The following is a 25569-nucleotide window of genomic DNA, read 5'->3' on the forward strand; positions in this document are numbered from 1 at the left end:
CCCCGGGCGCCCCCGGAGCCTGCGCCCGCCGCCGCCGCCGCCGCTGCGGGCTCAGTGGCGGAGCGGGCGGGAGGCGGTGCGGCCGGGAGGAGGGGACGGGCCGGGGGCGGGGACGGGGCCGGGGCGGCCGCCCCCCAAACCCCCCCCCGCCCCGGGCTGCAGCGGCGGGGAGAGGGAACGGGTACCGGCACCGGTACCTCCCGCCGCCAGGGTGCCCCGTCCCCCCCCCCAGCTTCCGCCCAGCGCCGCAGCGCCCGGGCCCGGCGGCCGCCCCATCCCGGTGGGACCCCGGCCAAGCCCGCACCCTGCAGCCGGGCACCCCCACCCAGTCCACGCCCTGCAGCCTGGTACCCGAAACGAGCCTGCAGCCTGGCACCCAAACCCGGCCCACGCCCTGCAGCCTGGCACCCTGCAGCCTGGCACCCAAAACAAGCCTGCACCCTGCAGCCTGGCACCCACAACCCACAGCCCGGCACCCAAACCGACCTTGCACCCTGCACCCTGCAGCCTCCAGCGGGGTCAGGACCCGGGCGGGGCAACCAGAGCCGGCGCCCGAGTCACCGGGCGAAGCCCTGGGCCAGCACAGCTCTCCCGCGCAGGGGGTCGAGGCTTTTGCTGTGGGGCCGGGTCCCTGCGGGGCCTCCGGCGGGGCTGTGCTTGCCTCGGGTGCAGGAGCCTGCCGGGGCCCGGGGGGATGGTGGGGCGGGGGGCGTGCGTAGCACAGGCAGCGGTACCAGCAGCCTCACTGGAGTCTCTGCGCTGGATCCAGTTGTGCAGGTCTCTGCCAGTGCAAGGCTGCCCGGAGCCTCCCCACGTACCCCCCGGAACCTGGGTTCACCACCCCGGCCTTTATCCAGCCACCACCGCCCCACTCCCCACTAAACCCCAGCCCGTACCCTGCCGGTGCCAGGCACCCCTGATGCCGGCTGACCCAGCATCCCCACGGCGCCGGCAGCAATCCAGGCTCCCGACTCACCCCACCTCGGGCATCCCCCCCACCGCTGCAGGCACCACTTCTTCCCTACTTGCACCAAGAATTTTGCCCCAGGCTTTTTTCCCGGCAGGGATGGCAGGAAGGGGCCTTAGCCCAGCTTCCATCCCCGACGGAGGATTTGGCTGCACCGGTGGGGGGATGCTTTGTGCGGACCATGTCCTCTGCCAGCGGCCTGGCTTGCCCCCACCCCGGCAGCAGCTGCCTGCACAGCGGGTTCCCCCAGCCCCGTGGCTCACCAGCCCTTAAAATAAACCTTACACAAGCAGGAGGGGAAAGGATCAGTCCTCCCGCCCGGTACATCTGTGCCTCAAAGGTGCAAACAGCCTGACGCTCCCAGAGCCCCGGCCAGACGCTGAATTGGTTAAATATTCATGGCTGCCCCTTCCCCAAGACCCCCGAGGGAACAACAGCAGCAACTTCTATACCACCAGAGCAGAGTCGAGGCTGTCATCTAGAAATGTCTTTAATGAGGATTAAAAATAAGAGTATAAAAAATCAATCCCAGGGCGCTGCCCTTTATTTATTTTTGAGAGATAATCCTCCTTTATTTTGCTTCTGGTTTTTTAAGCATTAAAAGCAGCTCTCGCTGGAGCTTATTGTGTCCTAAACCAGCAGACGTGCATGGGAGCCCAACAGAGGGGCTGCTCCGCAGCAGCTGGCGCCTGCTGCCACCCACCACCCCATGCCCTGCCTGCGGTGTCCCTGCCTGCGGTGCCCCTGCCTGCGAACAGAATGCCACAGGGCCCTGGAGCTCAGTGCAGGGATGAGCTGAGCTCCTGCCCGGGCCCGAGGCTCCATTGCTCCTCCTGGCTCCTGGGGAGGTTTCTGCTGTCATCCCCCCCCGGCACCAGCCACAGGCTGTGATGGCTGAGGTGTCCCTCCGAAAAGGCACAGGTACCCGCTCTGCTGTGGCTGCCTACAGGCACTGCCAAGGCACTGAGCAGAGCAGGGTGAGCCATGGCTGCTGGTGGCAGGACCTGGCTGCCCCATGATGCTCACAAGCACCCGTGGTCCCACCCTGCGCCCAGAAGAGCCCTGCAAAGGGCCAGATCTGCTGGCGACTGCCCGGGGCCGGGCCCAGGTCTGGGGTACACTGCAGGTCCTGCTCCATCCCTGCAGCAGCAGCGACTGGAGCGCCCACCAGTGCCTGGCGCCTCCAGCCACCGTGGAGCAGGGGCACAGTTGAGCTTGCTGGCTCCATCCTCTACACTCAAACCCCCCAGGCTGGGCACCCTCACCCCTGTGCCCCCCACCAGGAACTTGGCCCAACTCCCTCCCTGGAGGATGCACACCAAGTGAACCCCAGGGCCAGGAGGGCTGCGGGACCCCCGGGCTACCCTAGGAGATGACGGTGCTCTGGATAAGCTGCAGCAGCCGCTCCTCCCGCAGGACCCTGGGCATGGGGAGGGGGGATCCCAGCGCCTCCCGAAGCTGGGCAAAGGCCCCGGCCCCCACCAGGTGCAGGCGCAGGGGCCCGATGCTGCCCTTGAAGCAGAAGGACTTATAGATGGGAAAATCCTCCTGGAGACACTGGTCCAGCTGCAGAGAGAGAGCAGGCTGCCCGCACTGCTCTGACACTGGCTTCCCCAGTGGAGCCACCGTCACCCCCCGCAGCGCCCGGGGCCTGCCGGCAGCCGCAGCCCCCTGGGCAGGGCCAGACTGTGCCCGTGCCCCCCAGCCACCCCAAAAGCGCAGCATCCCGGGGGGCAGAGGCTGCCGGGCCAGCACTGCCACCGCGTGGCTGCGGCCACCCTGGGCCTCGCCCACCCGCGGGCAGCGTGCAGGCAGTGGGACAGGCCAGCCCGCGGACCCCTGCCCCGGGGCAGAGACCCTCTCCCCCTCACCTTGTAGCGCTGCCCCTCTGACAGGTCCCGCAGGCCCCGCAGCTCCATGAAAACCTCGTAGTGGGGGGCGCAGGCCCCCGATGAGGCACCTGCGGCAGCACCGTGAGCACGTTAAAGCTGCCTGCAGCCCCCACCCTGCAGGCACAGGCACCCTGGGGCTGAGCAGGGTGCAGGAGGGCCGGCACAGCTGCACTTTCAGGGGGTCTCAGGCAGCTCTCGGAGGGACTCACCCAGCAAGGCGCTCTCCACACAGATGTAGTCAATCAGGCGAGCGCCTGGCCACATGCCCACCGCTCGGCACAGGCTCCGGCAGAACCGCTCCTCGGGGATGCTCTCGCCCCGCACGCTCAGCACCTGGCTCTCCCTGTGGTGCGGGGGGCCGGGGTGGGTGCCCCGTGCCAGGAGTGCCACTGGCACGTCCTATCGTGATCATGCCCGGCACAGGGCACCCCACGCAAGCCCCCTGAGGTGAAGGGCAGGAACTGGGGTGAGCTCACCTGCGCACAGGCTCCACCACAGGACACTGCCTGTGGAAGCCGGCCACCCTCAGCACCTCCCCGGCACGGCACCTGTGTGGGCAGGGAGAGCATGAGTGGGGCTGGTGCCGGGCATGTGGGGCTGGGGTAGACAGCCCCCCTAGACCACCGCAGCAGGGAGAAGGCACCTGTACTCTCCTGGCCGGGCTGTCAGGACCAGCCCATACTCGCGTCCCTCCCAGAGCTCGCCCAGCAGCACTGTCTGTGGCTCCTCCTCAGCTGGGCAGGGCAGGAACTCGCAGAAAGCCCAGTCAGGGCACAGCAGGAATCGGGGCGCTGGCTCCTCTGGCCACAGGTTCACACCAAGCAGGGCTGGGCAGAGGGCAGCACGTGTCAGCATGAGTCCCCCAGACCCACCACCATCCCTGCCTGCACAACCTCACCCCCCTACAAGGGGGAACTTCTTGGCTGGTGCTAGGACAGAGCTGTTTTCAGAGAACAGGCAGGTCTCTCCAGGGAGGGATGTGTCACAGAGATGCACCCATGTCTGAGGGGGCACTGAGGTTGGTGCTGCCGTACAGCAGCGGCTCCCCCCACACCCCCATGGCAGGCCATGGGGACAGCCCCGCGTGGGGGACACTCACCTCCTGCCGCCCGGTAGAAGGGGCAGTAGAACCGCAGCCCCTTGCATTCAGCCTGGCGAAGGGCGTCGCAGTAGAGCCACTCTGCACCATGCGCCGTCCCCACCACCACCACCTCCAGCTGCGGCCACAGGCGCTGCACGATGCCCTCGAAGCCGCGGGCACACTCGGCCCGCAGCTCAGCCGCCCGGGCGGCGTCGGGGGCCAGCAGCGCCTGCAGCTGGCCCCGTGCACCCTCAGGCAGCCCAGCCTGGGGACTCAGCCTGCCCAGCGCCAGGTCCTGGGCCAGCCTGGGCCAGCCGACGCGCAGGGCCGCCAGCGCATCGTGCAGCTCGGTGGCCAGCCCAGCCTCCAGCACACGCAGGGTGCGCTCCCGCAGGGCGAAGAGCAGCTGCACCCGCAGAGCGGCGGCCCGCGAGGGCAGGGTGCCCGCCTCGGCCGGGGTGCAGTACAGGGTGGGCAGGGACCAGCCCGCCGGGGCACGGGGGCGGCCGGGCGCCCAGGAGAGCAGGGCCGTGCCCCGGGGGGCCAGCGCCTGCGGGAAGGCGGCGTGGAGGGTGTCCAGGTAGAGCAGGGACCCCTGTGTGGGGAGAGACGGGGGTCAGGGGGGCAGAGCGGGGCCCTCCCCGCGTGGGGTGCCGGCGCTCCCCTCCCTGCCCCGTCACCCCTGTACCTGCAGAGGGGGGTCGGTGCCCCAGCAGCTGCGGAGCAGCGCCCAGGGGCGCAGCGGGGGGACCCGTTCCCCCGGCGCCCCGTCAGGGCAGCTCTGCCCCAGGGGGTACCGCTCCCGGAAAGCCTCCGAGCCTGCCGAAAAAAGGTGCGGGGTGAGGAGGGGGGGCGACCCCCGGGAGCCCTCCCCCCCGCCCGCCCGCCGCCGCCCCGCTCTCACCGCGGGCCGTGCCGGCGGGCAGCAGCCGCCGCAGCCGCCGCTCCTGGCTGAGCCGCACCTCGCTGCCCAGCAGCTCCAGCCGCCGCCGGTACCGGCCCGCGGCGCGGCGCAGCGCGGAACGGGCCAGGCGGTGCCGCAGCGCGGGGGCGGCGGGGAGCGCCACGGTCACGGCCATGGCCACGGTCACCGCCAAGGCCACGGCCACGGCCACGGCCACGGCCACGGCGGGCAGCATCCCGGGGCGCGACCGCCGCCCCCGAGCAGGGACCCCGGCCCGGGACCCGCCTCGTCTCCCCGGCCCCCCCCGGCTATTCCGCCTCCGGCAGAAATGACGAACAACGACCGCGACCGGCGCCGCCCCCCTCCCTCTCCAGCTCCACCTTTATTCTTATTTTCATTTTCTCCTTTATACAAAAAAGCCGACACGGCCCGTCGTATCCTCCCCTCTCCGCGCCCAGCAGATAATTCGCAATTAAAACCCAAGAGCAACTACCCCCCCCCGCCCTGTTCTTCACGCCTCGGCAAGAGAAGGCTCCTTTTAAAAAATATAGTGCCATTTGTTTTGCTTTGTTTTTCCCCCAGGAAAACGTCCCCAGACGCCGGTCCCCCGGTATACGCCCTCGGCACCAGGGCCATCCCCCGCACGCCTGCCCCCAGGACCTGCCCTACCTGTGCCGGCTGTCAGGGGGGCTGCAGGTAGAGGCCTTGGCACCTCCACTCCTGCTCCTGGGGCATCACACGCCTGCCGTGCATCACCCAGATTTCGGGGAGCACAGGATCACCCATGCTCCCCACAGCCCCCGCCATCCCCCCTGGGCAGGGACCTGCCTCCTCCCCAAGATACACGTGAAACCCAGAGCTTTTGTGTTATAAAAATATTCCGTGCTTTATTTACTCTGTGGTAGAAAAAATAACATGGCCAGGACCCCAGAGCTTCTCAGCCAGGGTGAGGTGAGAGGTGGGGGGTGGGGGGCAGAGGGCTCCACCCCCCCCCAAACCACCTGCACTGCCCACCCACCCTCACTGGGTGCCCTCGTGCCCTGCCCCCCTCATGCTACATCGGCTCCGGCAGGGGATGCTGAGGCCAGGAGCTTCAGCTCCTGGGGGGCTCCCGCATCCCCGGGGGGCCAGAGTAGCAGACAAGGTCCAGGAGGGGACCCCACTGCCACAGAGCAGAGCACCAGCACAGGCAAAGGGGAGGCCCAGCCGACCCCCTCCTCCACCCTGTGCCAGAGTCCCGTGCGCCCACACAGCCCCTGGGAACAGAGCCACAGGGTAGAACAAGAAGGCGACATGTACGTTCTTAGTGACAACTGCAAAAGCAAACCCAAGGCCGGACACCCGGCCCCCACCCCAAGCAGTGCCTTGGCGGGGAGCAGGGCAGCTCCGGGGCCCGTGCTTGCAGAAGCGGAAAGCCGAAGCCGGGCCTCTTAAAAGGAACATACAGGAAAACCATGCGACAAATCCGCTGCTGTTTATACAAGGGCATAAACACCAAAGAGCCGGACGCCAGCCTGCGTTTCGGGGCAGCACAGAGCAAATCTCCGGGGCAGGGCCCACCCGCCGCCCCCCCGGCACAGAGACACGAACACAGCACAGTCCCCACAGCGCTGGGGCCAGGGGCAGGGGGCCAAGCGCCCGCCCATCACGACTGGGCATGGGGGATCCACTGACTGTCCATGGGGCGCCGCAGGAGCTCCTCCACGTGCCTTGCCACATCCATCGTATCATCCAGGTCGAAGTCGCCCTCGGGGTCCAGCACGGCGTCAGGGCTGCAGGAGGCAGGGGGTGAGGGGGGGGGACTGGCCGTGGCAGGACGGGGACGAGGGACGCGATACCTACTTCTGGGCATACATGTAATGGGGCTGGGAGCAGACGGCGGGCGAGGGAGCCTGGTCCATGTAGGTGGCCCCTCCAGGGGCAGAATCACCTGATGCACTGACAAACCTGTGGGGACGGGGGGGCTTGTGAGTACTGGCACATGATGGGATAGGCTTGCCCAGGGTGAAGCTGTGCTCCGTGAATTCCCACCACCTCCAACCAGCATCTCCTGAGGCTGGCAGGGTGCCAGCAGGGGACCCAAACCCCACACCCACAAACAGAGACAACCTGCGGGGTCCCCAGCCCCCTGAGAGGCAGCACAGCAAGGGCGGGGGGCATCCACCTTCCCAGGAAACGCAGAACCCTGCCTCGGCCACAGGCCCGTGCTCCTCAGCCCCCAGCACTAGCTCAGCACTGACACAGCTGCTGGTGATGCCAGAGCCCAGGAGCAGCCGTGGGACTGCCCAGGGTCTGCGTTCAGGGTCAGACTTACTCTGGCACCACTTGCTTGATCTGTGGCTTCACATATCCATCCACGGCTTTAGCTAGAGGAAAGAAGGCAGCACTAAGGCCCCAGGCTGCTGGCGCATGCCGCGAGCCTGCGGCGGGGCTGGGGGCTCATGTGCGGCCAGCTGCAGAGCCCCCGCCGGGCTGGATGCAGCCCCAGGGTGGAGGGATGTTGTGACCCCCAGTGCCACCCTGGTCGATGCACGAAGGAGAGGGACGCTTGTGGGATGAAGGGGCAGCGCTACCTGGCGTGGACTCACAGAGAACCGGTGTGTAGTACTTGGAGAAGACCTCATCCTTGGGCCGGTCAGGAAACACGTAGATGAGGTAACTGAGGTCTCCAAGGCGGTCGGCCAGGGAGCGGATGGAGAAGTCCCTGGTGGTGAAAGGCATCAGGTTCCAGAACATCCTCTCAGCTGGAAGACAAGAATGAGGACCACAATGATGCCAAGCAGCTCCTGGCCCTGCTCTAGCTGCAGGCTGCGAGAACACATCAAACATCAGACGGCATTTCCCATGCTGCATCCCTCCCCCCAGCAACATTTAAGGGCAAAACGCCTGTCGCCAGAAAAGGGGATCAGCCAGGAGGCACAGTGAACTGGAGGTAAGTCTGCCCTCATCCGGGCATGCAGGGGGCAAGTCCCCACTAGCCACGGAGGCTCCGTGGTGCTCCTCAGCCTCCAAGGATGCTCACGAAGAACAGTAACGAGCAGACTTGCTGCACAGGGTCACGCATCCCTTGCAAACCCCTTGCACCAGGAAGCACCACGGAGTTGCTTCTTTTTATACAGCCATGAGTAAGTCCTCATGGTTGGGTCAGATGGTTTAGCCCAGTCCTTCCTCCCCACCACCAGCGCTTGGGCTGGATGCAGCCCCGGCTGCAGCAAGCGCAGCAGTGCTGCAGCCTGCGGGCCAGCCAAGGTGCTACCGCAGGCTCCCACGTGTCCCGCTGTGGCGGTGACGGTGCCCAGCCGAGACAGGAGGTGCTGGAGGAGCAGCACCAGCCACACGGGCATGAGACATCCGAGTCACAAGCGGGGACCAGGGACAGCACGGTCGGGGTCTGCCATCTCCTGGCACACACTCACAGGAGTCAAACTTCCACGCAATGGTGATGCCACCGATCTCTGAGTCGCTGAACCGCAGCAGGAAGGTTCCATCAGGCTTGTTGATGAGCAGGTCGTGCGCCTGCTGCTTGTTGACGAAGCCCAGGATGGCCCTAGGCAGAGCGGGGGGAGTCAGGGCCGGGCAGGCAGGGAGCCGAGCAGCACGGGGCAGGGCGGCTCTTACCCGTCGTTCCAGTGTGGCTTCAGATGCTTCTTCAGCACCTCCATGACCCCATCAAACCACTGCCAGAAGGTGTAATTCCTCCCGGGCAGGTTTTCCTGTTGAAATCCCCAGAAAATCAGCACTCCCACCTCCAGCCTTATAGCTGCTGTTAAATAGCACAGGAGTTCGGTGCAGCAGCGGAGACTCGGGAACCTGGACTGCCGGACGGCCTCCAGCATGGCCAAAGCAGGCGCAGGTCAGCCTGGCCAAGCGGCACAGCCCTGGGGGAGCGCCAGCAATGCCTCCCCGAGGACGCGGGCCCTACAGCACCCCGCATCCCTCCAAGCAAGGAAGGCAACACCACCCACCCTGCTGCAGCCAACAGCTGTCTCATTTTTGCACCACTCCAGCAAGGAACGGCTCCTTGGGAGGGACATGCCCCATCCAGCCCCCCAGCACGAGCACTGGTACCACAGGCATGGCAAAGCCCCTGACCCAGAGCATAGCGGGACCCCAGGGCTCCGTGGCTCTCCTGGCACAGATCCCGGCACAGAGCCTAGCCCGCTCACCCGGTTGAACTGGGACCAGGACACTGTGGTGCTGCTGTAGTCCTCCAAATGGGAGCTGGTGCTGTTGAAGAGCTTCTGTGCCAGGAACACCAAGTTCTCCTTAGTCAGCCCACGGCTGCTCTGCACCTCCGCCTTGAACTTCATGTTGAGTGCCTCGCAGAGCTGCGGCCACTGCACCTTGTCTGGCACGGCGAAGGGCACGCGGCCCTGGGGGGGCACAGAGCAGGGTCAGCACCGAGCTCTGCCTGCCACCTCTTGGCACGTCCCTGCTGGGAGACCAAGCCCAACTCCCGCAGCCCCCCGGGGTGGGCAGGGCCTGTCCTGCCCCACCACGGCGCTGACACTCACAGGCTCGGCGAAAGCATTGTCCCAGAGCACAGTGGCCGTGGCGTTGTTGTCCTGGCTCCCGTGCACAATCACTACCACGGGCAGGGACAGCGTCTGCCAGGAGGAAGGAGACCAGGATGGGCTGTGGGGAACTACGGGAGCATTGCCCATGGGCACCCCACGTTCTCAGCCCAGCCCCACACCCGTGAGCATGGTGCCCACGGCTCACCCGAGCCCTGCAGAGGGGACATGGCTGGTGGCTTTACCTTCACCTGGAAGACCAGCTCGTTGCCACCAACACTGAACTGCGACTCGAAGAGGATGGTGAACTTCTCCTCTGTCACCGACTCAGCCCCGCGGCGGTCCGAGCGCTTGATCCTCTTCAGGGACTGCAGGGACACCAGGGATGAGCACAGGGGGGATGCAACGCAGACGGGGACACGAGGGGTGAGCCAGCAGCACTCACCATGTTGCGAAAGTGGGCACTGAGCGTCCCTGTGGCCTGGTGATACTCCATCACGCAGCAGTTGTTGAGGATCTCCCCGCTGCTCTCACTGCCGTGGGGAGGTGCAGGGTCAGGGGGACGGGCAGGGCAGGGAGCCCCCACGCCCCCAGCTCCAGGTCCTGCTCCTTGCTGCCTCGGCAGCCCCAGCCCCGCACAGCAGCCCTGTCCTCCCCCCACAGCACACCCCCAGTCTCCCAGGCATTACTTGCGGGTGCTCTCGTTCTTCAGCAGGGCCTTGGCTTGCTGCTCGCTGATGATGGTGGCCTTCACCTGGGGGGGGTTCATGTGCACGTTCAGCTTCCCCCCCACCAGGAGCCGCACGGTGGCTGCGAACTTGGTCTGTGTCTTCAGCACCTGGGGGGGCTGCTTCTCGATGATGAAGGTGCTGTGGGGGGGAACATGGGGATCAGGGGCAGGCAGGCAGAGCAACCCCAACCTGGCCCCCCAACCCTGCTGGGTGCCTTAGCAGAGCCATCCCCCCACCTCTACCTGGTCACCAGGGCAGAGATTATGTCAGTGATGGTGCTGTTCAGCTCCGACAGCATCTCCTCCACCGGGCCCGGGATCGGCAGCTGCTGGCACAAGTGCTCAGCCCGGCGGATCTGCTGCCGGTTCTGCCAGATGATCTCCGCCAGCTTCTCACACCTGGGAGGGACGGGGCTTAGCACCACGCCGGGGCTCGGCACCCCCTCCCACCCCATCGGGCATGGCCGGCACCAGCACCCACCAGGTCTGCAGTACATCCAGGGTGCCCTCGGGGGGGCCCCCGTTCCCTGCCAGCTGCTGCCGACGCTTCCACTGGATCAGCTCATCATCCAGGATGGTAGTTTGCTGCTTGCGCAGCAGCTGCAGCGTCTTCTGGTGCTTCTCGGCCAGGTCCTGCGAGGCAGGACAGCGTTATGGGGTCCTGCTGCAGGACGGCAGCACAGCTGGCACGGGGCTGGGGCGGCAGCACTCACCACGCGGTACTGCTGTAGTGTCTGAGCCTCCCGGTGCAGCCAGGCCTCCAGCGACGCCTTCTTCTGCTGCAGCGTTGTCTCCCGTGACAGGCGCTCCTGAGGGCCCAGCTGGGACAGCTGGGAGAACTGGGCTGGGGGACAGGGCATGGCATTAGGGCCGGCACCGCCAGCACCCCGGACTGTCGCCCTCCGGCCCCCCGCCTACCTTGGAGACGCATGTTCTCCTGGTACTGGATGATGAAGTACTCCTGTGTCTGCTGCAGCTTCTTGAGCTCATTCTCTGAGTCCTGCGTGATGAGCCGCAGCTCCTCAAAGGTCTGGTTGATCTGCAGGTGCTTCTGGGACATGGCATCCACCAGGGAGCCGGCCGGTGAGGGGCTCTGCACAGGGCACGGGGAGCGCTCAGTGTGGCAAGGGGAACCCTCCCCATCCCCCTGCGTGCTAGGGGCAGCGCAGACCCAGAGCACCCCCTGCCTCAGGGCTGCTCCCACGACCCCTGTGCTAGAGACCCCGAGCATCCCCCCATCCTGCAGCGCTTGCTCCCTTGCCCCCCGCGACGCAGACACCCCATGGTCCCCGCTCACATTGTTCGCCTCCCGCACCAGCCGCTGCTCGTGGTAGAGGATGTGCCGAATGCAGCGTACCAGCTCCATGGGGCACCGGTCGTACGTGTTCTGCAGGGAGAGCACGACCTGAGCCAGGCACGGGGCAGGGACACCCCCAGCCCCACAGCCTCCGCCTGTGGCCCCCCACTTGCCTGCAGCTGCGTGGCATAGTGCCCCAGCTTGATCTTCAGCAGGAAGCCATCTTCGCCCACTTGGTGGTCCGCCTTCTTCTGCAGCTCCTGGATCAGCCCCTCCAGCAGCTGCGTCGCCTTCACGTTCTCCTGGGGGTTGTCGAGGTCGATGGAGTCCCTGCACGCACGGAGCAGAGCGGTGGCGTCAGGGCAACCCTGCCCTGCGTGGGGGGTCCCCGGCAGACGGGGGCACCCACCGGCACCCCAGGGCAGGTGCTGCCAAGACCAGCATCCCCCATGGGGACGGGGACCCTGCTGACCTACCATGCCTGGCTCTCGATCCACTGCGACAGGTAGTGCCGCACCTCAATGGGAAAGTGCTGCCCGTAGAGCGCCTGCATCTGCCGCAGGGCTTCGCCCTGGAGCTGCTGCGCCTGGATCCACACCGCCATGGCTCACCACCTGCCGGGGGAGACGGGCTTGTCAGGTCACCGCAGCAGGGCCGGGTGCTGCGCCATGGGTGGGGGTCCAGCGCCGGCCACCCCCGCAAGCCATTTGCAGGTTCCTCTGGGTTCCCAAAGCCCTTTGCAGGAGCCTCTGGGATCTCTGGAGCTGACTCCAGCTACTGAAGGAAGGGGCAAGCAGGGGCAGGGGATCCTGGCTCTGAGTCACCCCCTCTTTTCTAGGAAGTGCCCTGGGGCAGTCCGGGGCCCTGAACGTGCCTCTGTGCTGCCTCTCCACATGGTAATTATTTCCCCTTGTGTGCTGCAGGATCGCAGCCATCACTGGCCACGCAAATGAGGAAACAGGGCTGGGGGGAGGGCTGGTGAGAAATCCAGAGTGATGCAGAGCAGAGGCCCCCCCTGCACCCGCCCCAGCTCCTGCCCACGCTCTGGCAGCACCAGCAGGCGGACAGGCAGGAGCATCCCTGGCCCTGAAGGCCCATGCAGCACCGCAGCCGCCGGTGGGTCCCCGGTCCCGCAGCCACCGCGTGCCCCGTGCGCCAGCGCCGCGGAGGAGACGCCAGCTGGAGCTCAGAGGTTCCCAAAGCAAGGTTTGGGGCAGCTCTGGCTCTGCGCAGCAGCGCTAACAGGTCCCACCCGCCACGTGGCTCTGGCACCCCGGCTCACAGAGGACAGCACGTCAGGCAGGGAGAAAGGACGGCACCTGTAAAAAGCAGAGCGTCCCTGCTGCAGTTGTATCTACGGCTTGGTGGGGCCTGGAAAAAACAACCTGGCGGTTGAGTCTTTGAGGGTGACGTGACGGTGAGCCATGAGGGAGGCTGGGGGGCTTGTGGCCCCTCCGAGCCAAGGATACAGCAATAAGTAGCATTTACACTCAAACCACCTGGGATTTAGTATGGTGTGGACGTGCCAGGCAGGGGCGCAAAGCCTCGGGCTGCGTCCCAAGGCCGGGTGGCCGCAACAGGATCCAGTTACTGCACTGGCTGGTGACAAGGAGAGGGAGCTGGGGGCCACGCTGGTGGGAACTGCACCTCCCTCCCTCCCCAGAGAGCTTTGTTCAGCCTCAGAAATACCCAGTGGCCCAAAGGGCTCCAAAAGCAGCCGGTGCCATCCCACAGGCAGGGGTGCACACGGGGACAGCACATCAGGGGGCAATGGTGGCAGCAAGCCCAAGTGGAGCAGCCACGGCCGGAGCCCCTGAGCCCTGTGCACCCGCCCCCTGCACAGGAAGAGGAACAATAACTGAGACTTGGCTAAAAATGAAATTTTCCCTATAAAAAGGGAGGAACATTACCACATTCACAGAAATCACCAAGTTGGAAATCCTGCTGGCAAGGAGGGGCCTGGGGATGCATAAAAATGCAGGCGAGGAGGGGAAGGGAAGGCAGGATGGCCGACAGCAGGATGTGCACTGGCAGTTAGAAATGCGGACGCTTGATAAGGGGCATCGGTGAGAACTGCTGCCCCGGCAGGGCTGAGGAGAGCAGCCGCAGCCGTGATGGTGCCACCACACCACAAACGTCTGAAGTTCCCAGAGAAGCGGGGACGTCGCACGGACACAGAGCAAACGAACGCTGCTCTGCCTATTGAGAAAATGGTGATCTCTTCCCATCTCGTGGTGACAAAACACTTCCTATTCCACTCCAGCGTGTTGTTAAGCAACGAGTCTCAGGCTGCTGCTGTGGTGAGCCAGCAGACACCGTGCTTGGCCAGTGCCGGCCTGGGAGCAGGAGCACAAGCATCACTGCTGGGGCACCTGGCAGCAGGCGAGCCAGCATCACATCAGCCTTTACAAGGGGACTGTGCAGCAGCTGACGACAGCGTGTTCACCTGGCACGTGCCCCGACTGAAGGCAAGGCTGTCGCTGGGGCCGCACCACGCCAGCGGATAAGCACACCCCAAAAAACCACTCATGCCAGGCTTGGACACAACCTCCGTGGGCATCACCAATGCAACAGCGCCTTATTTTTGTCTCCCATGGCTCACCCGCAGACTGACAAACCAAACCTCCCCGAGAGCCACAGGGCGCCCCGGCACAAGTCACCAGCGCTGCCTGCCACAAGCAAACGAGGCTTTCTGGCCACAAGGCCCAGCACAGCTGGGGCAACAGCTCTGCTTTGGCAAAAGGCATGGCAGCATGGTCCCACTGTGCCACCAGAGCCACTGGCCTTTGCCGGCAGCCCTGCACTCCTGCGCCCAGCCAGCTGCTGGCAGCCAGTGCCCTGGCTTGGTCCATGCCCAGCACCACACTCCTTGGCAGCACCACCGGCTGCCCCAGGTACCTCCTTGGAGCCTTGGGACTGTTTCATCCCCATGCCCAGGCACTGGCTTCCTCCTTGTGCTCCCCCCACCAGTGCATCGCCCTGGCCCTGCAGCTACCTGGCTCAGGAAACCTCTCCAGGGTTGGGCGGCCAGGGCCTGCCCCAGCCCACCGGCATTTACCCGCCCTGGCGCCATCCCCAGCCTGCCATCCCCAGCACCTGGGCAGCTCCCGCACCCCGGCAGGGATGGACAGTGCTGCTGCAGCATCGCACCGTGTCACGGGTCAGCTGCGCTGCAGCCACTGGCCACAGACACACTCAAACAACTGCAAGACACAGATAATTGCCGTGGTTTAAGCTACTTTGCATTTACTTGCTGGCAGCAAGCTATAACCCTCCCATTACTGCAGCTCGGTTAACCAGCAGCAACTCAACAAGCCACAGCAACGCGCCCACCGGTGACTTATTGCCTACGAAATGACATACGGGGCAGCTTCCCAGAGGTATGACAAGTGTCACGGAGAAGGACCCCAAACCTGCGGGGACAACGTGGGCAGGGGAGTCACAGAGGCAGGGGAGACACCAGCAGTCATTGCTTCTGCATCCAACAGCCCTGCTCCCTGCTGCTGATGGGGAGGCACCGCCAAAAAGGCTGCAAAATGGGCAAAACCCACCCAAAAGGGGCTCTCAGAGGGCCAGCGGCAGAAAAGACGGGCAGGGGAGGCTGGCAGCACTGCTGGGGTTGGGGTCGGCCAGGAGACATGATGGGACCGTACTGGGGATGGGCCTCAGCCGCAGTGACGGCCCTAAGGGCAGGAGCGGTGGCACCTCCTGGCTGTGGCAGCGGGCTGGCGCCAGTGCCAGATCACAAGCCGCAGGAAAGCAGAGTGAGCCAGAGCACATCCGCGGGCAGACAAAAGGAGGGAAATGCCTCATGGGGCGAGGCCGGCGGCAGCGCTTTCCCATGTGCCACGGGCATGGCAAAGCCCAAACATGGGCAGCACCCGCCCAGGGGCTGGCACACGCATCGCCACGGACGCTCACAGGCTGCTCACTGCATGCAGCCGCAGGATGCTTGCGGCGCACAGCCACCCTGGGGACCTCCCCGCAGGCAGGACACCCCTGCCCTGGTGCCGCCACAGCCCGACTGCACGTGCACTTGCCCAGTCCCGTGCCCTGCAGGGCTGGGCAGTGGCCAGGCGATGCCCTGGGGGGACCACGCCAAAGGGCTTTGGCCATAACCTTCCCACTCCCGCACACCTGACCCGCACAGCCCCTTCGCCGCCACGGCTCCCGCACTGCCCTTTGCCCGGTGCTCTCCTGGCCCGGGGGTCTCCGGAGTGGCGTCCTCCCCTGGGCAGGGGCACAGTGCTTCCTCCCGACACTGGGCTCTGGCAGACAGCAGCCCTGCGCCCACTGCGGCTGCCTCCTCCCGCCGCAGTAAACACACGGACACGTGGTTTCTCGGCACCTCCGGGAGCCCGCGATCGCTTCCAGGTCAGAGCCGGCCTCGCTTGCAGCCACAGGGCTGGACCCTGCACGCCTTGCAGCTGGTGCTGCTGGGGGGCTCTGGTCCTGCCCCAGCCAGCGCTGCTTCTGACCCCCTGGCAGCCCCGGTGGGAGGGGGTCCTCTGTCCCCCAGGCAGCCCAAAGCAGGCTCCCTCCAGGTCAGGATCCGGCCCCCAGCCAGGCCCCAGGAATGGTGGCGCCGGCTGCTGCTCGGCCCACAGAAAGGCTCTGGTTTCCCAGGTACAGACACCCATCCCCTCCCCACAATGGCTCGCCCCCCTGCCCATACCGGCTCGCCCCAGGGGACCCACTGGAGCCCCCAGGCAGCCCGATGGCCCCCACTCAGCTGGACCCCTGCTGAGGGCTCCCCCAGATTGGCCCCCCTCACCCTCATACATGGGCCTGCCTGCTGCAGGCAGCAAGCACCACTGTGCACCGTGTCCTGCCCCACAGCTGGGATGCACAGAGGGGTCTGCACCCACCCGAGGGGCCCCGCAGCTCCAGGAGTGTCGCAGCTGGGGGCTCCCCCATGCACAGGCATGACAGGTCCAGCAGAGCCCAGCGCTTGGCGCAGTTCCCCGCTCCTCCAGGGCACAGGAACCACAGCCCCGGCTCGGCACGGCGTGCCCCGTCCCGCAGCCGCACTCACCTCGGGTCGGACACTGCTCTGCCCCACGTACCACTCCAGTGTCCCGGCCCCGGGGCAGCCCAGCCGCGGCTCCAGGCAGGCGCTGCCGGCACAGCCAGGCTCCCGGGGCGGCCGTTTCGCAGGCTGTGTGCTACAGGAAGGAGCGGAGAGCAGCTATTTCCTTCCAAAATGTCAGCTGCCTGCGCAGGGCAGCCAGCCCCGGGCTGCCGGCAGCTCCCTCTGCCACTGCTGCGTGCGTGGTGCCGGCCGAGGGCGCGGGGCCGGCACCCGCTCCACCCCACGCTCCTCCCCGGTGCTGGAGCCGGGCACAGCCTCTGGCCGCAGTGGGTCGGTGGGGCTGAGTGGCCCTGAGCCCCCCCGGGCAGCCAGCAGCTGGCAATGGGACCCCAGGGACCAATGCAGGAGCTCAGCATGGGGGGAGACAGGACACTCGCCTGCACCCCCCAGCTCCGCTCATATCCCCCCGGCACACAGCACCAGGGCACAGCCTGCACCAGGAACACTGGGGTGCAGGTGAGCAGCCCCTGGACCCCCTGGACCCTCTCGGAGCTGCTGGCTGGGGCTGGCGGGTGCCAGGGCGCAGTGGAACTGGCATAGAGGGCTGCAGCGCTGGGAACGGGGCAGTTCGCCCATTTCACGCCTGCCTGTGGTTTCCAGCTTTCATCTAGGAGGCGGCAGCACCCGCCTGGCGCGGGAGGCAAGCTCCTTCTAGAAGCTCAATGCTTTGATGGGTTTTGTTTGTCTCCTGCAGAAGCGCGGCAGCAGCTGAGTGCCCCAGCCCGCCAGAGCCCCCAGCCCACGCTGGAAACTGCTGGGGCTGGGTGAGCGAGGCCAGGAGCCACGGGGTGCACGGAAGAGGCATGGCTGGCTCTGGACATGCAACGTGCCCCCCTGTGGGCAGAGGTGACGGGCCCTGTAACCAGCAGGCAGACCCCAGACTGGCAGTGCCAGGACCAGACAGGCTTCCCGGCAGCTTTGGGAGCCAAAAATAGAGAAGTCGCACTGTCACAGGAGCAAGGAAAACCCACGCACAGCCTGACACTACCCGGGGAGAAACCAGCCCCACACGCCCCAGTCGGGGACCGGTGCTGCCGCACAAGTTCGGGGGGGCTCAGACCTGGGGGCTGTCTGCAGCTCGGCTTACGCCACGGGCCTGGGGCTGCACCTGCCCGCTGGCACTTGCCGCCCTCGGGAACTGTTTTTCTCCCCTCTTCAGATTTTCCCTTCCAACCACAGAGACCAAGAAACCTGCGTCAAACCAAAACCACCAAAATACCCAATGAAATCCCAGCAAAATCCCTCAAATCCAGGGGCTGGGACCTAGAAAGAAGACTACCCTGGTGCACCCAGAGTCACCCTGCTGCAGCCATGGTGAGATACAAGCACTGCCCCGGCACCAGCGGGATTTCTTCAAATGCTGAGCACAGAGCATGACCAGCAGTGGCAGGACTTGGGTCCACATGGCAGAGTCGGGGGGTCATGGCTATGCTGCCACCCCCGCAGGCAAGCTCGCCACAGCCCATGCAGGAGGGCCAGCCCCAGCCTCCCCGGCCCAGCCCCGTCCAGGTGAGCCTGGTGCTGCTCAGGGCACTGGGCGCCCAGGACCACCCGCCTGGCCCCGGCACAATGAACTGGCTGTGCCAGACCCCGCGCGGGCTGGGCTGAAGGCTGAGGCTGCTCAGGAACAACGGGGGCCTGTCTGAGCTCTGGGCGGGGGGGCTGGGAGCTGAGCAGAGCATGGCAGCGTGGGGCAGGCAGCCTGCCCACCCAGACAGATGCAGGCAGCCAGTGCCGGAGCAGCCGCCAGGTGCTGGCGGGCAGGACACACCAAGCAGCCACACTGGCAGAGCCGAGTGCCCACCCAGCCATCAGAGGCATGAGTCCAGCAAGGATCCTGCAGGACACCCACTGTGGCGAGCCCAACCCCCACCAGCACCAGTGCTACCCCCAATAAACCCACAGACAGAATTAGGCCTGGGTAGAGCTTTAATTACTCCTGGCTCCATGGGGCCAAGCAGCCAAATTAACTGCCTGTGGGGCTGGTATGGCAGGGAGCTGCCAGCTGGGGGTCCCAGGGCTTCCCCTGGGCTCAGTGGGGGGATCCCCAGGGCAGGTGTGGAGCCACTGCCCACCATAGCATCCCAGCTCCGTACCGGCCCTCACCTAGGAGGGGACGCACAGCTACCACGTGCCAGGGCACTTGAGGTTATTTTTCCTCCACAATAATTGCTACCCACCCCAACCCCCTGTAATGCCCCTGTAATGCCCGAGGAGGTGCAGCCCCCAGGGACTCGCACGCCGCCCTCACATCTGCTCCAGCCCAGCCGGGACAGTCCCCATTCTCCAACCCAGGAGGGATGAGGCATCACCCCAGATGTGGCCCTGGGGACGGGCAGGGAGGTGACGGGACCCCAGTGACCCCGCCAAGGATAGAGCAGCTGTTTCAGGCATAGGAATGGGCCAGGCAGATCTGGGACCAGGCAGAAGCCCCCACACCTGCCAACTGGTTCATCCCTGTGTTGCCCCTTGCAACAAACCAGCCAAGCAGAGCAGCCACCTCCCGTGGACCCTGCAGGCACCCCAGGGTCTCATGGGCCCCGTGCCAGCCCTCGGCCCCTAGGCTGCCTCCAGCACAGCCCCAGGCTCACTGCTAATCCCTCCTCAGACCAGCACCAGCCCAGGAGAGATGGGCTGGTCAGAAGGCCCTGAGGATTAAGCCCATTTCAGCATTGAATTAGTCCCGATTGGGGTCTGGAGACATAATTTCATTTTATCTGCCACGCTCCAGCGAGCGTGCACAATCACACTAATCCAGTTGCCGGCCAGGCTGGATTTGTAGAGCAGGACCCAGGCGGGCTGGGGGCAGCGCAGGCACCTGCTGCACCGCTCTGGCCGCATCCATCGGGGGGGATAGATGTAGCCAACGCTGCTCTCACGCTCTCCACGGGACAGGGGAGACAGCACAGGAGCCTCCCACACTGCTGGCACAGCTTTCCAGCAGGACCAGCCCAGCCTGCAGGCCATGGCACAGGCACCGGCGGGGCCAGGGCAGGTCAGGGACAGCGGGTGAGCAGGGACAGGCAGAGGGATGCCAGCACGCGAGGGCACCCACTGCCCTGCCCCACCACCGTGTCTGGGAAGAGGCACTGACCATGCTGTGAGACAGCACAGGGTACGTGCAGGACCCAGTGCGCAGCTGCAGTTGGGCAGGCAAACCCTCACACCCTTGTCCTCAGGAGCAAACACCAAAATGCGGGCTGCAAGCACCCAGCTGCACCTGAGGATGCTCAGGCAACGGGGGGACGCTGGGCGCTGCTCTGCGACCACCGCCAACAGCGGCTGGCATGGAGCCTGCATGGTGCCTGGGAAAACGCTCTCCAGCCCTCGCAGACATCCCAGCCCAGCAGCACCCGATCCCTGCCCGAGGGCAGGCTCGGGCAGCACCCTGTGGCATAGTGCCGGGCTCCCACCGGAGAGAGCTGGCAGCACAGTGACGTGCCTGGTCAACAGGAAAACTGCTCCCAGGCATCACAGCCTCCCGCCGCCGCAGGCAGGCAGGGCCCAAGCCCTGTGCTGTCAGGCACTAAAAGGAGTCAAGGTGCAGGACAGCCAGGTCCCCTCCCGAGCAGCCCCCACCCCGCTCTGCCCCTCCGGGCCATTCGCAGCCGCCAGGTGACGGGGTTCATGCCCCAGCACCCACAGCAGCTCCGCGCAGGGAGATGCTCTCACACCGGGTCAGCACAGAAGGGAGGGAGGGTAAAGCCTTGTCTTCAGAAGAGGGGGCACGCAGACACCTGGGGATGTTGCCAGGAGGGAGGACTAGTTGGAATGGGAATAAAAACTCAAAACACCAATGGTTTCTGCAACAAAAATCTCATTCAGAATAGGTAAACCTCACAGTCAAACCTGGCCAGGGTTAAACCCAGTGTTCATCCCCAGTGCACACAAACACGTCCGGGTGGGAGAGCTGGGTTTCCCTGGGACACACTCCACAGCCCCAGGAGCAGCAGCCACCGATCATGCCAGGGCAGAGCCCCAGCCCCCGGGCCGCACCACAACCTGCCCACCTAAGCATTTCCAAAAGGCTCAGATAACTAACGGGGTTATAAACGGAGCGTGCTGGGCCAGGGCAGCTGTGCCACCCAGAGCTGCAGTGCAAAAGCACCAGGGCCGCATGTTAACACCACCAAATAGGACAGAGATCATTTTACAGCTGTTTTAGCTGGTGCGAGGGGCTCGGATAGCCAGCGAGAACTGCCTCTTTCTCCTCTAAAAGCTTTGCAGACAGCCACCGAGCGAGAGGGATGAAAAGCCAGACAGAGCGCGTACCCAGCACTCAGCCACTCGGCAGCCGGGCCCGTGCCGATGCCGCGCCGGCCGTTTGAGCTCTGCCCCAGCACCAGCCTTTTCCCCAATTCCCTCCTCGCAGAGCTGTGCTATAAACCAGCATTTACATCTCACAATAACAGGAAGACACAAAGTTGCAGCGAAAATGAAGATTGCAAAACTCACCAGTGACTGTTTGAACAGGGAGCGAGTTGTGACCATGTCACAGTTCGGCTATACCACTGCAGCCACCCGAGCCTGGTGAGAAGCTGCCCAGCAGCACGTCACTCCCCAGCTTGGCGGAAAGCAGGAGTTGGCACTAGGGGAACCACAGGGCACGGAGTGCACCCGCCTGCAAGCAGCCAGCGCTCCCGGCCCCTCTGGTGCAGCTAGATGAGTGGATTCTGCTTTATCAGCAAGTCAGCTCAGCCCTATCGGCCAGGAAGCCGTGTTCGCATGTGTGCCTCCCCCCTGACATTTCCCAACGCAGCGGGAGAAGCCGTTCACAGCAGCCTACCTTTTATCAGCCAGCAGATGTTGCTAGAACTGTTGCTGCATGTAAAATTCAGGCATGCCCAGCACTGCTTGGATCTTGCACCGGCCACGCGGTGCCAGGGTAAACACCCCCGCCCCCTTCCTCCTGGGATCAAAACACTTGGGGGTTGCAAAATAGACACCCCATGAAAGGAAAGGCATGCCACAGAAACATTACAGCTGTCGAGGCTGCTTCTCCCGGAGCATGCTGGAGCCCCAGAGCCAGCAGCTGGCACAGCCTCCCAGGCTGGAGCTGCCTGCGTGGCCGTGGAGCCAAGCCCTGACCGGTCCCGGCAAGGCGGGGACCGGCGAGCCCCTGCCTCCTTCCCCCAGCACACGCAGCGCCGTGCTGGCTCCCCCGCGTCAGGCACCACCGCGGTGCGTTCGGCCCCGTAACGTGGAGGCTGCTCCGAGGGCAGCACCCACAGCCACGCGGTGGTAAGCCGGCAGCCGCTGCAGCCCCCAGGGGATGCTGATGCTGATGGGAGGTAGGTCCTGCTCAACCCCTGTGCCATCCTGCCGTGCCCAGGCTCCTGCAAGCTCCCCGGGGCTGCCGTGAAGCCTGTCGAGTGCAGCCCTGCTTACAGTAATTCCTTGCAAACCAGAAAGTCATTTCCCAGCTGACGGGCTGCTTTACTGTACTCAGCACAGCACAGTCACCACTTGTCGCCCCACCACCCACGCTGTGGAGGAGTACAAGGAGCAGGGATTTTTCGCAAGCAGAGCATCTGGGTTTTGCTATCACTCGAGAAAGAGCTGGGAAACCCCACGGCGGACACTTCACAGCCACTTTGGAGTCAGCACTTCCCCTGCAGCAAGACGGGAAGGTCCCTCCAGAGGCTCCATGCAACCCTGCCCCGAGCATCCCCAGCTGCAGCTCCCCATCCCCAGCACCAGCCCTACCCTGAAGCATCAGGCTTGGGACAAGGCAGGCACACCAAAGCCGGCGAGGTGGCTCTAGTGACAACTGCTGGGGGCAAACACCCTCCCCGAGGGAGGACACTGTCAAAGTGACATGAAACACAGAGTGGGTGACAGCCACCCGTCATGCCCCGTTCCCAGCCCGGCTCTCCCGTGTCCCCAGGTACAGGCTGTTGGCACCTCGCAACCTGCACTGGAGCTCCTCCTCCACGTGGCTGCACACGCGGCGTTTCCCTGGGGACAAGCCCCACTCTCCAGGGACGTTTATAAAACGCAGGGAGAGAGTCTCCATCCTCATACCCAGCACTGCGAGGACCTGGGAGCCACATCAGGTCGGGCTGCAATCCCAACGCTTCGGGAGCACTCAAGGCTTGCTGCAGCAGCCTGCAGGCAGGTGACCCCGACACCCCCAACACCTCCCCATCACCGGAGCCATGTGGACAGGGCAGAGCCATCCTCAGTGCCGGGCCTCAAGCAAACCCTCCTCTAGTGCTGGATCGCTGCACCGGTACAAACACATCGAAGCATAATAGCAAACCTCAGCTCAAAGTTGCCACTAAGAGCACACAGCAACAGCAGCCAGCCCTCCCGTGCCAGTGCAGGGCTGCACTCCCCGCAACAGGCGCAGAGCCTCCCCCTGAAGTCAGGGCACAGGGATGAGGGGTGGATAAAGCTCCCGCAGTGCAGGGCTGTCTCCCTGGTGCTTGTGGTGGTGGACACTCTCTAGACCACCCCGCACTGCCCACGCCAACTGCCTCTGCGGCCGCCAGGGCTCACACAGCTCCAGCTGCGGCCACGAGTGCTGCTGGGGACACAGGTCTGGCAACAGGCACCCCGTGGGGTGAGCCAGCCCGGGGCCAGGAGCGTCCTGCTGCAACAAGGCGACCCATGCTGCGGTGACTTTGTGTGCCACATCCTTGCCATGGGTGAGCCCCGCAGCCTTGCACTGCAGTCCCGCCACAGCAGCACCATGCCCTGCACCCCTTGGCAACGCACCCCAACCGCTGCAAACAAATCGCTTCTTGTCACTGCCTGGCCTCGTCCTCTGCCACGGGGGTCCCCCGCACGCGGCAGGGTGCGCGAACTCCTGCCGAGCCTCACAGCGAGTTCCCGAATGCCAACGGCCCCAGCTCCGCTGTCAGCACTGGAGACCCGGAGTCACTTGACGTCACGGCGAGGAGCTGCTGGGAGCTTGGCCTGGTGCGAGCCCAGCGGCCGGCTGGCTGGGCGCAGAGCCCTGACAGCTCCCGTATCCCGCCGGACAGGTGGCCGTCGCTCCGCTGGGCTCGCAGTCACCCGGCCACGCGCCCCGGCCGGCGCACGAGCTGGGTAAAAGGCCACCGGGCGCTGCAGGCCCCCGGGGTGTCACCGCTCTCGCCTCGCATGGGGCAACGTTCCCCGTCTGCCTTCGACTCTGCCCAGTAGCGAGGTGCCGTGTGTCCCACCACCGGTGAGCGGGACCCCGCTCCCGCCGTGCTGCCCCGATGCAGTGTGCTGCCCGCAGCGGGACCCCCGCCTGCCCGGCCCCCCCGCCCGCCCCGGGGCTGGGGCTCGGGGCCGCCCCCCCCCGCCCCGTACAGCGAGGCAAGGCGCCGCTTTCGGCGCTTGCCCCGCGGCCGCCGCTCAGGCAGGGCCCGGCCCGGGGCGGCGGCGGGAACCGGTCCCGCTCCGCCGGGCGACGAGCGCCCCCGTCCCGGGATGCGCCGGGCCACCGGGACGGCCCCGCCGCCCGCCCCGAACCCGCGCAAAGTCCGCCCGCCCGCCCCGGGGGCGGCCCCGCTCGCCGCCCGCGGCCCTGCCTGGCCCTCCCGCACCTGCGCGGCCCCCCCGCCCGCACCGAGGCCGCGGGCCCGGCCGGCGCCACCGCCGCGCCCCGCGCCCGGCCCCGCCGCACGTTACGAAACACCCACAACATTCACCGACGGGCGGCGGGCGCGGAGGGGAGGCGCGCCCCGAGCCCCCCGGCCCCGCAGTCTCCGCCGCAGGTACCCCCTGCCCCGCCGCCCCCCGCCCGGCCGCGGCCCCGGAAAGCGAAAGCGGCCCCGGCCCGGCCCGGCCCGGCCCGGCCCCGGCGGCGATGGCGGCCCCGCGCCCGCCCCTACCTGCGGCCGCGGCGGCGGCTGCGGCTCCGCTGCTCCGGCGGCTCTCGGCGCTCGGCTCCGCCGCCGCTCTGCCCCCTCCGGCCGCCGCCGCCGCCGCCTGCGCCGTCCCCCGCCGCCGCCGCCGCCGCCGCCGCCCGGCCCGGCCCGCGCGGCACCGCCCCCCCGCGGCACCGCCCCCCGCCCGCCCCCGCCGCGCCACCGGCACCGGCACGGGGCACCGGCAACAGCTACCGGGCACCGGGCACTGGCACCGGGCACTGGCAACGGCACCAGCCACCGGCATCAGCACCGGGCAACGGCACCAGCCACCGGCACTAGCCACTGGGCACCGGCACCAGGCGCGGGCAGAGCCCGAAGCAGCTGCAGGCTTCAGCACCTACGGCGTGGCACAAACCAGCACCGGAGTTTGGCACCGGGTACCGGGGAAGCCCAAAGCAGCTCTGGGTGTTGGTGCTGGGCACGGGGGTGCCTGAAGCGGTACCGGGCATTGGCAGCAGCAGGAGCCATCACCAGCACCGGGCACTGGCACAGGGCCCTTGCACCTGGGGGACCCCACTCCTGCACCAGCACTGGCAGCGTGGGGAGCCCGCTGCGGCACCGGACATGGGCACCAGGATCAGGTCCCCATCACCAGGTGTGGCCAGGAGCCCCCACGGGCACTGGGACCCCCGCCTGCACCTCTCCTTTCGCACACATCCTCCCCAGTCCCCCAGGTCTCAGGCCAGTTCCCCCTCACCACCATCCCTGCCCATGGGATGGGCTCTTCCCTTGCAGCCCCATGGGCAGCCCGGCTGCCCACCCACCCCGCTGCACGCCAGCCGGCCCCTCTGCAGCACGGCCTCAGCAGCCGCTGGGCCGCAGTGAAGGTGCGAATGCTGCCCGTTGCACCTATTCATATTTCTAAATGGTTTCTTTGTGCTGCGCTGCCTGCAGGCCTCGGCTGCCTCCCGCTCGCCCTGAACCTCTTGGAGCAGAGGCTGCATGGGCTTGCGTGCCAGGGGAGAACGGGTTTCCCACGGGAGCTGTCTGGTCCCTGCTGGGGTTTGCATGTGAGTACGAGGAGAGAAAGGAAATCCCATCCCATCAAGCGCAGGATGAGTAATGCCACTGCCCTGGCTCCCTCCGGCTCCTCAGGCTTCCTCCCTCCCAGTACCGCAGCCATGGATGCAGGAGGGACCACGGGCTCTGCTCCAGCGTCTCAGGCTGGGCCCACAGGGACAGGCTCCCACGCTGCGGGGCTGGCAGTGCATGGGCAGACCACCATCC

General features: G+C 66.2%; 2 protein-coding genes across 7 annotated transcripts; both read right to left on the reverse strand.

Annotated features, from left to right (window-relative positions):
- Positions 1 to 1439: 1439 nt before the first annotated feature.
- Positions 1440 to 5173, reverse strand: GHDC (GH3 domain containing). Its single transcript, XM_075116818.1, has 8 exons — positions 4845 to 5173; positions 4629 to 4759; positions 3959 to 4535; positions 3503 to 3686; positions 3336 to 3407; positions 3069 to 3202; positions 2839 to 2927; positions 1440 to 2533 (listed from the first exon to the last, which is right to left on the reverse strand). Exons 1-8 carry the CDS (start codon positions 5077 to 5079, stop codon positions 2333 to 2335), a joined length of 1623 nt encoding a protein of 540 aa, XP_074972919.1. The 5' UTR covers positions 5080 to 5173; the 3' UTR covers positions 1440 to 2332.
- A 1129-nt stretch (positions 5174 to 6302) lies between these two features.
- On the reverse strand, positions 6303 to 24443 carry LOC142067724 (signal transducer and activator of transcription 5B). 6 transcript variants are annotated; one of them, XM_075116652.1, is made up of 19 exons: positions 24304 to 24443; positions 11862 to 11999; positions 11559 to 11715; positions 11386 to 11475; positions 11007 to 11181; positions 10802 to 10932; positions 10570 to 10721; positions 10332 to 10487; positions 10048 to 10227; positions 9804 to 9891; positions 9604 to 9726; positions 9359 to 9451; positions 9011 to 9217; positions 8463 to 8557; positions 8261 to 8391; positions 7433 to 7588; positions 7159 to 7210; positions 6687 to 6791; positions 6303 to 6616 (listed from the first exon to the last, which is right to left on the reverse strand). In XM_075116652.1, the coding sequence occupies exons 2-19, from the start codon at positions 11987 to 11989 to the stop codon at positions 6490 to 6492; spliced, it is 2346 nt and encodes a 781-aa protein (XP_074972753.1). In that variant the 5' UTR covers positions 11990 to 11999; positions 24304 to 24443; the 3' UTR covers positions 6303 to 6489. The 6 variants fall into 6 exon arrangements, with proteins under 6 accessions (XP_074972753.1, XP_074972748.1, XP_074972749.1 ...); XM_075116647.1 differs by having other exon boundaries at positions 7418 to 7588; XM_075116648.1 differs by lacking the exon at positions 24304 to 24443 and adding an exon at positions 20933 to 21021 and having other exon boundaries at positions 7418 to 7588.
- Between the last annotated feature and the right edge of the window lie 1126 nt (positions 24444 to 25569).

The sequence above is a fragment of the Phalacrocorax aristotelis genome, chromosome 23 (genome assembly GCF_949628215.1).
Source record: "Phalacrocorax aristotelis chromosome 23, bGulAri2.1, whole genome shotgun sequence".
Taxonomy (NCBI): domain Eukaryota; kingdom Metazoa; phylum Chordata; class Aves; order Suliformes; family Phalacrocoracidae; genus Phalacrocorax; species Phalacrocorax aristotelis.